Source organism: Bactrocera dorsalis, chromosome 6, assembly GCF_023373825.1.
Source record: "Bactrocera dorsalis isolate Fly_Bdor chromosome 6, ASM2337382v1, whole genome shotgun sequence".
Taxonomy (NCBI): Eukaryota; Metazoa; Arthropoda; class Insecta; order Diptera; family Tephritidae; genus Bactrocera; species Bactrocera dorsalis.
Window position 1 is genome coordinate 15,567,676 of NC_064308.1, and position 11,318 is coordinate 15,578,993.

At 34.4% G+C, this 11,318-nt stretch overlaps 2 protein-coding genes across 4 annotated transcripts in view; one reads left to right on the forward strand and one right to left on the reverse strand.

The window, feature by feature from the left end:
• Window positions 1–3,165, forward strand: part of LOC125779345 (craniofacial development protein 2-like) — a 144,164-nt gene extending 140,999 nt beyond the window's left edge. The window contains exon 2 of the mRNA XM_049460642.1: window positions 2,839–3,165. The gene's annotated coding sequence lies outside the window, so the exon portion shown is untranslated. The remainder of the gene's footprint in view (window positions 1–2,838) is intronic.
• The window catches only part of LOC109580054 (uncharacterized), a 56,929-nt gene extending 45,615 nt beyond the window's left edge, over window positions 1–11,314 (reverse strand). The window contains exons 1-2 of one of the 3 annotated variants that reach the window (XM_049460891.1): window positions 11,174–11,314; window positions 10,832–11,052 (exon numbers count right to left, since the gene is read on the reverse strand). In XM_049460891.1, coding sequence (XP_049316848.1) covers window positions 10,832–10,967 — 136 coding nt within the window. In that variant the 5' untranslated portion in view covers window positions 10,968–11,052; window positions 11,174–11,314. Of the gene's footprint in view, window positions 1–6,611; window positions 6,646–10,831; window positions 11,053–11,132 lie in introns of those variants that run through there. The other 2 variants (XM_049460890.1, XM_049460892.1) reach the window with 2 other exon arrangements.
• Between the last annotated feature and the right edge of the window lie 4 nt (window positions 11,315–11,318).

Below are 11,318 nucleotides of genomic sequence, written 5' to 3' on the forward strand. Positions count from 1 at the left end.
GCATTGCAGATTTACAACGGCACAACAACAAACACACGCAGAAAATTATTTGCAATGGCTGTGAAATATGTCAGACCAAAACCCATGTATATTTGCGTGCAATGTCACGCAAAAATAAAATTGCAACCCTGTTGTAGTTGCCATTTTACATAAAGACATATTACATCGTTAAATTGTTGAGAAAGGTAAGTTTTAAATAGATTTTAAAATTTCTATTTAAATTATAAAGTTTTGTTACAGTTTTTTTTGTTAAAAATGTATGCAGAAGGTGCGCCAATTCACAATAGCGATGCACAATAGTCATTTACAATAAATTGACTGAATCAGTCGCTCATATATCACTAGATTCTGCAATGGGTGCTCTCGTGCCCTTGTATATTTCGGTGTAGTATTTTTGCAATCTGCAATCTTGCAAGAGCAAGAGAATACCCCTATAGTTCTGCTATGGCTCCCGTCAAAATGATAGCGGTAGAAATATCAAAATCAAATGTTACGGGAGTAGCGTAACTTTTCAAACGCTGTATAAACTATATAATTTCGCATATGGAGAATGAAAAAGTAATATGGGGCTTAATAAAAAAGGCAAGAATGAGGTTCTACAAATACTATGTTTAGCTACCACCATTCCGTCTGGTTAAGTAATTTATTTGTACAAATAAAATTTCATAAAAGTTGTCTCGGGCAGTTTGAAAATTTTTTTTTCGATTTATTGAAGTTTCACAAAGGGAATAAGTGTAATCAAAGCATCATAAGAATATAATCTAATGGCGAATCTTAAGATGCATTATTTTAATTGATACATTGTATTAGAATGTTCGTCTAAAATATAGCCCATTGTAAAATTTATCCGAACCACTTTTTCTACAAGCACAAGCATAGAAGTTATAGAAATTATCTAACCAATTAATCAAGCCTGCTGTTATACCTGTAGGTGTAGTTTTAGCGGTGATATCTGATCATTTTTGCGTTCCTTGATTCTCTTATTCCTAACAGATGCACGCAAAAGACGCATCAGCTTGCAATTAACTGTGGTACGTGTTACTTCAGCAGCTGAAAAATTTGTTTCTGTTGTGAAATAATTTTTTTTTTGTTATGTAATAACATTATAAAAGAAAAAAGTAAGTTAATACCAATATATGTTTATAAATATTCATCTTCTAAAAAACAACGACATATACATATATATACTCGTATATATAACACAATATATACAGAAAAGTAAATCTGTATCCCAGCAGTAACATTTATTGGGACACACTTTTTCCCTTCCTAATAACGATCAGCGTGGGATGAGAGACCACCCTTTTGATGACGACTATGGCAAACGAATTATGGACTACGATTTGAGGGCATGCACCTGGAATGTCTGGTCGCTTAATTGGGAAGGTGCCGCTGCTCAGATGGTTGATGTCCTCGTGAAAATAAAGGCTGACATCACCGCCGTCCAAGAAATGCGATGGACGGGACAAGGACAGAGACGAGTACTATCATTCATTCCGGTGAATGAACGTCTAGCCACAATCCGTATCAAAGAGAAGTTCTTCAACATATCGCTGATCTGCGACCACGCCCCGACGGAAGAGAAGGAAGATGTGACCAAAGATGTCTTGTATAAGCGCTTGGAGCGCACCTATGAGAGCTGCCCCCGCTACGATGTCAAAATCGTGGTTGGCGACTTTAACGCCACGGTGGGCAAAGAAGGTCTCTTTGGCACTACGGTCGGTAAATTTAGCCTCTACGAGGAATCATCCCCAAATGGGTTGAGGCTGATCGACTTTGCCGCGGCCCGAAATATAGTTATCAGTAGAACTAAATTCCAGAATAAAAAAATTCATCAAGTTCATATCGATCACTTTGTGATAGACGGAAGACACGTCTCCGGTGTTTTAGAAGTGCGTGCGCTCCGAAGTCCTAACATCGACTCGGACCACTATCTTTTTGCAGCCAAGATTCCCACCCGCCTCAGTGCAGCAACAAACGCACGTCTACAAAACACAGGAAGTTTCGGCATCAAGAAACTGCAATCACAGCAGACAGCTGAACGATTTCCTACTCGACTTGCACTCCTGCTCTCTGAGCGCACTCGTCAATAACTCGGTATAAGGGAACTGTGGGACAGCATTTCAAACTCCTTACGTACAGCTGCAACCGAAACCATTGGTTTTCCGAAAATGCTGGTACGATGAGAAGTGGCGTTACGCAGTGGAAAGAAAACAAACTGCATACCTCGCAATGTTGCGATCGACCACAATGCGTGCGGGATGGGAAAGATACCGAGAGTTGAAGAGGGAAACGCGACGCATTTGCAGACAGAAAAAGAAAGAGGCCGAAATGCATGAGTATGAAGAGCTTGACATGCTGACCGACAGAGGTAATGATCGAAAATTCTACGAAAAAATGCGGCGGCTTACAGAACGTTTTTCCCCAGAGGTGATCTAGTGACCGATGTCCAGAGTATACTAAAATTATGGAGCAAACACTTCTCCAGCTGGCTGAATGGCAGTCAAAGTACAACGCCAGGAGAAGGCGAACCGACTCCCCAATCGATTACGATGGAGCAGACGTTCCATTGACCGACCATGAATAAGTTCGTGTAGCAGTTACTCGTCTGAAGAACAACGAAGCGGCGGGGGCTGATGGATTACCGCTCGAGTTAGTCAAACACGGCTGCAAAGAACTGATAAGGAGCATGTATCAGCTTAATTCATTCATATGGTCGGACGAAAGCATGCCCAACGATTGGAATTTAAGTGTGCTTTGCCCAATCCACAAAAAAAAGGAGACTCCACAATCTGCGCCAACTACCGTGGGATAAGCCTCCTCAACATCGCGTACAAGGTTCTATCGAGCGTATTGTGTGAAAGATTAAAGCCCACCGTCAACAAACTGATTGGACTTTATCAAAGTGGCTTTAGACCTGGAAAATCAAAAGCCAAACCAAAAACCAAAAGCTTCGTCAGGATCGGGAAAGACCACTCTGAGCCATTCGATACCAAACGAGGTTTCAGACAAGGCGCTGATTGGATGGCTCGGAGAGGTTCTTTTTGATCCTGACGGAGTTTTTGATGTTACTCAACGTCAGTTTACACAGTCGTATTAGGTTATCAAATTCAGACTCCCTATCGTGCGACTTCTTCAATCTGCTGCTGGAGAAAATAATTCGAGCTGCAGAACTTAACCGAGCAGGTACAATAATCTATTAGAGTATACAGCTGCTGGCGTATGCCGATGATATTGATATCATTGGGCTCAACACCCGCGCCGTTAGTTCAGCTTTCTCAAAATTGAACAGAGAAGCAAAGCAAATGGGTCTGGCTGTGAACGAGGGCAAGACGAAATATCTCAGTTACAATAAACAGTCGACGCACTCGCGACTTGGCCCTCATGTCACTGTTGACAGACATAACTTTGAAGTCGTTGATAATTTCGTCTATCTTGGAACCAGTATAAGCACCACCAACAATGTCAGCCTGGAAATCCAACGCAGGATAACTCTTAGCAAGAGGCGCTACTTCGGACTAACTACACATTTGATGAAACGATGAGCTGTATAAAATATACGATGACATTGATTTCTGCGAAAAACAATCTGGAACTCTGAAAGTATTCGACGCAGTACACGCCAGGTGTGCAAAACAGTTCTGACAAAAGAACTAAATTTTTATTGGTAAAAAGCCAATAATTATCAATACATTAAATGTGCAATTATCTCTTGCAGTTTCAAAATTCTCATGAATGAGGTGGAATCAAAATATGCTAATATTTATATCGGGGGAAAAGAAAAGTTGTGTTTGTAGAGCTGCAAGCGATCAGCATGATGAGCTGATTCGAGTTAGCCATGTCAGCCTGTCTATAACTGACATGTCTATAACCCGAACTAGTCCCTTAGTTTTTGAAGTATCGATCTGAAAGTAGACACAGGTCCTACTTCCTAAGAAACAGCTCATTTGTTGTTATGGTAATATTGGAAAATCTATATATATAAAAATGAAATGGTGTATAGTTGTAACGCTAAAACTCGAAAACGGCTGAACCAAATGAAATACTTCCTTTGTTTGTTATTACCACGCGCAGGTCATGTCTTAAAATCAGAACAAAATATTAAGGGGGCGTGGAACCTCCCATACAAATTGAATTTTTCAAGTCGAGTATCTTCAAAAGTGTTTAAGGTAGGAACATGAAAATTGGTACAGAGCTACAGGATAACAACACCACTCTCACCTATAAAACCGGAGGCTATCGAAAAAGGGGGCGTGGTACCTCTCATATAAACTAAATTTTTTAAGCAGAAGCGTTTTTGAGTGGTTCTGCTATTAATCAGTAATCTATGTCAAATTTTGTGAAGATACCACGTCAAATGCAAAAGTTTTCCTACAAGTCCTTGATTCCGATCGTTCTGTTTGTATGGCGGCTATATGCTATAGTGAGCCGACCTGAATAATTTCTTTCGATATTACATTGTTTTTATAAGCAATAACTCGTACCAAATTTCGTGAAGATATATCCTCAAATGAGGAAGTTTCCCATGCAAGCATTTGATTCCGATCATTCAGTTTGTATGGCAGCTGTATGCTATAGTTATATAGTGCTGTATATATTATATAATTATCTTAGAAAATAACCTGTGCTAACTTTTGTGAAAATACAATGTCAAATGTGAAAGTTTTCCATACAAGAACTTGATTCCGATCATTCAGTTTATATGGCAGCTATATGTTTTAGTGGTCCGATATCGGCAGTTCCGACAAATGAGCAGAGTCTTGAAGAGAAAATAACGTTTGCAAATTTCAAAACAAAAAACTGAGGGACTAGTTCGTATATATACAGACAGACAGACGGACGGACGGATAGACAGACAGACAGACGGACATGGCTAAATCGACTCAGCTCAACATACTGAGCATTTATATGTATATGTATATACTTTATAGGGTCTCCGACACTTCCTTCTGAGTGTTACAAACTTCGAGACAAACTTACAATGCTCGGTTTGGGGTATAAATTTGCTAACGGAGGGATTTGTTGGCTCGCTCTAGATTAATTAAAGAAAACACGAAATATAAATGGATTTTAAGAAATGTTTTGTCATGTAATCCATCATTAATTTTCATTATAAAATTATTAAAAACTTTTACTAATTGAGAGCTAACAAACTTAATGCCCTTGTATTTGTGTTGAATGTTTAAGAGTCAGTTATTTTAGTATAGTATAAAAATATTTATATAGTTTCTCCATATATTAAATGGCCACTATATAGTAATTTTTAATCGTAATAAATATTAGGTGTTTTAATTCCAATGCCCAAAAATGATGATTTTGTTCGATCCGGCTATAACGGAAAATGTTATAAAAAAAAAAGTTGGGCATCTCTTTATCCTTGGCAGAATGGTTACGGCAATACTGACATTGTACACAAATTTAAAAGCGGAAATTTACTTCATATTGGAATTGTACGGTTGTGTGAACAAAAGAAGGTAAACATATTTTGCAGGTTTAAGAGCTTCGTATAAATTTTTTTATTTAGCTTTGTATGGTGGGAAATTCTAATCACTGCACATTGGTCGGTCTTGTATGGAATCAGCGGGCAAAAATAATTCCCCTGCCTATATTAAAGTGAAACTTTTGCAAAAGCTTTTTAAAATCTCCCTCTCCCGTATCCCACCCCGCCACCCTCCCGATGGCAACAAATTTTAATTAATTATATTAAATTAAAAATGTTGATAAACGGGAAAAGGAATTTTTTTAATATTATTCAACTAAATCAAAAATTGATTTTAATAAAATTGATTTACATATGTCGTGACAAATAAATTATTGTCTTCCAAATTATTATTTTCAAATTTCTGCTTATACCGGAATTGCCATCAAATGATAATAGGTAATTAGAGGGCTCATTTCGTTCATTAATTATATTTGTGAGGCAATGTGGTGCAATAGTTTTTTTTATCTCATCTTCATCATCAGGTTCTGAGACCTTTATTTGCTCAGGAAAACTGTTTTTTCCTTTAAAATGTTATCATAGCAGGGTAAAAAGTTAATATCAAGTTTTTTGTTAACGAAACTTTTAATAAGTAGATACCGAAGCTTTATTAAATTTGCTTCGGTGATTTCTTCACACATTTTCTAAACACCAAATATGTATGAATATGATATGATATGATGTGCCTAAATAAAAGTACGTATAAAACAAACATTTGATAAAAGTGAGAAAATGATAAAATTAAAACCAAAGCTCAATATGCATATATAAGTATGTGTGATGAAAAAACATAAAAAATAATAAAATATGCACGAATATACATATATACGTAAATACAAAAAATTATAAAAAATAGCACACAAAAAATCGCATGCCTGGTAGAATAACATGAATAACAAAGAAAGTTGCAAATAGTTGCAGCTGAAATCAATAGCATAGACTTAGAAAACATTAACTAATATAAACAAACTTCATTCATTTGAGGGCGAGAAAGGGATCACAACTTTTTGTATACCTGAAATCGATGTATAAAGAAAAACGTAGCACTCAAAAGGGCTCTTATAAAACAATTGTTTTAAAATAATAAAGCAAAATATTATTATAAAAAACTACTTTGTTATAAAACATATACCTTTATTCTCAAAACACATTTCGATTTATGGGGATTAAGCACGATTTTATATTGCAATTTAATTTATTATAAGAGATAATTTTAAGCTATTTTCACTGCACAGTCTGCGTGTTTCCATTGTCTCACTTCTCGAGCTTTTCGTAGCCCCTACGAATGGGATAGAGCAAACATGTATTTATCGTTAGTTTTATTGGTGTTTTAAGAAATAGCTTTGATGCAAACAGTGGTAAATTTGAAACTTTTATTTTTTTTATTTTCGGCCTATGAAATCGACCAGTGTGCACTGTTAAAAAAAATTATATAAGTTATATTTGTATCTAAAAACAATTTTATTTAATAAGAAAACAGTACATTTTAAAACTTCACAATATTATATTGTTGTTTCTAAGTATTTTGTTCACACCAATGTATATGTGATAAAACTGTTCATGATGATGGTGTCAGTTGTAAAAATTAATTTTTGTTACAATTAGGAAATCTTTTCTCAAATCGTGGCCTTTTATACGTACATATGCAAGGCAGTTTTATATATCTACATAAGTATATAAAAAAGAAAAGATATTTGTGACCATAATATATATTTTTTAAACATATTGCAGTTCCATTTAATGAAAATGCTCGTATAAATATATGATTTGTGATATTTTTCAGTTTGGTTATTAAATTTTTATGATCTAAGTTGCCTCTGGAAAAGTATTAAAATAATAATACTTTAGAAAGGGAACACATATTGAAAAAAAATAAAATAAAATATCATCAAGTAAAATTTGCGCGGTATGATATTATTAATTGAAAGTGGCTCCACTAAGCATACAAATAGAATACAAACGCTTATAGGTGTGAGCTGACCGCTTATTTGTGCATATGTGTTTGAAGAAACAGTGGTTCATAAACTGAAGTTATTATAATTTAAATGTGCAGAAATGTTACTAACCCGTGAAAATAGTGTCCAAAATTTAAGAAGAAAAATTAATTCTTTTAAGGGGTTAGGGGTAGTAAGAATTTTCAAAAAATTAATTTTTTTTTTGCATTTTCGTTAAGTGTAATATCTTATAAATATTCCCTGAAAATTTCACATTGATCCGATAATTGGTTTTTGAGTTATTCGAGAAATAAGAAAGAAAGCTCAGGCACTTCAAAGCGCTGGTGTGAAACTTTAAACGCGTTTTCTCAAAACTATGTTTTTTCAATCGGTGGCAACTGTAACTCGAAAACCGTTCAGTAGATTTTAATGAAATTTATATAGCTTTTAAAATACATAATAAACTCGAGCCTGATCGAAGGATTTTTATTTTTTCGAAAATTTCAATTTTTTAAGATGTTGATTTTTTCGCAAAAATTTAGAAAAAAATTCCTGATGCCGCCATTTTGTTAATTTTGAAAAAAAAAAGATAAAATCCTTCGATCAGGCCCGGGATTATAAATTTATAAAACTTTTTTTTTGTTCGATTATTTTTAGATGAATCTCCAAGGACTTATGTCTGTCACCGCAAGTATCTTTTTTTGGAACAGGGTCAACACAAACAACTATAAGTTTGGAAATTACATTTTTTTTTTGAAATTTTCGTGACTTCAAGTCAACACATCCTATAATAATGCCATATTACTACTTTTGTAAAATAACATGATTTAGTAGCAAAAAAAATACTGAAAACTCTCATTTGTTCGTACCTCTGACTACCCCTAACCCCTTAATGTGGAATGGGAAAAATGCATGTATGTACATATATCAGGAAAGCTCTGACAGCATACAATGTCTGCTATGTAAAAAACATGTTTGGATGAAGAAATACAATATTCAAAGGCATTATGAACCAAAGAACATCTTTCGAAATATTTATTACACTTTTTATTTTTGTCCTACTTTTTATAAATTTATGATGGTTATAAAGAAACATAAAATTGTTAGGCAATTTTACAATTGTTACCCACAGTGTAACTACCCAATATACGCACGCTCTCATTTGTAAATAAGGAGTGGTAAAATACGATGCTCTTAATTCCCTCTTCATGTTTGCCCGCGATGTAAAAATGTGCACGCGTGCCAGAACGGTGCAAAATGCCACTGATGTGCTGAATACAATGACAGCGACAGACTGCATCAGCTCGACAGTAAACTGAAAATGGCGTTGTGAATCCTACTACATGAACATTTGTGAGAAGGCAGCAACATAACAATGGCCGGCATGTACACAAGGCAACACAGCTCTCCATTTTGCATGTACACAATTTCGTTGTGGCCATACTAATACCTTGCACTTCAATGAAATGAAGTATTGAAATGAAATATTAATATTTTGTTCAAAGTGAAATTTTTTATGCGAAAAAATAATAGGTAAATATTTTTGTTTTAAATTATTAATTGTTATTATCATCTCTCTCCCTTCTTTTCTACTGTCGTTGGCAAATATTGTATAAGAATATTTTGAAGTTAGCGAGAGCGACAACTGTCGGCCCGCAGTCGTGTAGTCGTGCAGCTGTCAAAATAACTGTGTCCATAAGAACGTGTGTATTTCAATATTTGACAGATGTCGTTTGCAGTGTGTCGCGGTCATTGTGTTCAGCATATGAGGGCTAATTTGCCCACCTCTGATGTCAATCATAGTCAGGAATCATACAGGTACAAAACCAAACTATTCTGTAAAAATATTACTTCGTCCAATTATACAAGCATAATGTTTATATATTTTTGAGACAGTATGGATTTAATACATTCTCAAGCAGTATTTGAAAATTTGGTATATCGTTGCAAACAACCATGTAAGAAATGCTAAAAAATAAAGCTTGTTAGCGACTAGTTTCGCTTGTGACTAACACTAGGTGATAGATTAATAAAACTTCACTGCTGGATACTGCCATTGGGGCGATATGCATGGGGAAAAAATAAATTAAATAAAAATTTTACAATTATTTAAGAGATACACACTTTTTACAATTTTTTACACAAATGTGTCTGTATATTAGGGTAATTCAAAAAAAAATATTTTTTTTTCGTTTGGTACTCGGAAAAATAGTTAGTTTCTAAGAAAGCCTCTCCAAGCATGAGTTCTTAATTGTAACGGGAAGGTCCTCCTACTTACAGTTTTCTATTTTTTCTTATTATCAGATAGAAAAATTTATACCTCGCTTCCAACTACTTGGAAAAATATCTTGTTCCATAGATTTTGTAGGAAATTGAATGCTCTACAAAAAAGGTCTCCTATGATTTTTTTCGTAAACCCAACCGTTTAAAAGATATTAATAGTTAAAGTTTGGTTATTTTTGGTAATTTTTTTTATTTCTTATGAATTTTATAACTCACTGAAAAAAATCAATATGAATGATGAAATAAAAAAATAGTCATAGTTTTGTAGGAAATTTACTTCTCTATAAAAATGGTCTCTGATGATTTTTCGATTAAGTTAAGCGTTTAAGAGATATTCATCGTCAAACATCAATGCATATTAGGGTGGATCAAAAAAAAATTTTTTTTTCGTTTGGTACTCTGAAAAATAGATTCCTAGACCTTCCCGTTACAATTAATAACTCATGCTTGGAGAGGCTTTCTTAGAGGTGTCTAGGAACCTATTTTTCTGAGTACCAAACCAAAAAAAATATATTTTTTTTAGAATCACCCTAATGTATATACATAGTTGCTAGGTATTAAAAAGTTTTGTGCTTTTATTTTACTTGCCAAAGCAAGTTTGAGTATACAAATGTGCCCACATGAAAACTGCATAATAATACTTAGAAACAAGAAAACATATTAACTTCGGTTGAATGGAAGCTATAATACCGTTCACAAATAAAAAGGTTTTCCATGCAACAACTTGTTTTGAGATTGATCGACCAGTTTGCATGACAGCTAATTGCTGTAGTAGTCTGATCTGAACAACTTTGTGTACAAAATTTTAGATCAATATCTCAAAAACACCAACTAGCTGGCGTACATATAGACGGACAGAAGGATGATTAATTTGTTGCTTTGTAAATAGACACATAGTGCATTTTTTTAAACTAGCTTTGATTTCTTTAACTAGAAAACACGTGAGCTAACCAATTAAACGACCCCTATTGTCAAATGTCTGATAGTTTTTCAATCAATTTCAATTTTTTTTTGGAAAAAGTGTGTATATAAGTATGTATATTATTATATTTGTATTATGAGCTGCAGCAATTTTGAGTTAGAACGGTTAGGATTTTTTATTCATAAACACACATGTTAGTACATATATCCTTACCTCGCAACACATCAGCTGGTATCAGACGCTTATAAATTTTTATTTCTCTATCAGTGTTACTTTGACTGGTCATCTTTTCGTCCTGGCTGGCAACACATACGAGTAATGCACAAGCAACTATCAAAAAGGCTTTCATTTTTTCTCAACTAAATAACAATTTTAAAAACCTTCAATAGACTTTCACTAATTTCAAATGGCTTTGATTGTACCGGCGTAGTTTACTATAGTTAAAAAAAAGTATATAATTCAGTTATTAATATTATTTTCTGTATATATGTGGGAGTTATGTGTGCTACGTTACACAAAACAAATGATTTATGGTCGGTTATGGCGAGTAAGTACAGTAATAACGTTCGCAGATTAAGAAGTGTTCGTAGCCGAAGCACTACCAAACCGTATTTAACAAGCAACTGTTGCAGGTGAAAGTGTGTACTGAATTAAATTTAAAAATAGTCCAAAGACTGGTATTTATAAGCAGAGCTAAAGT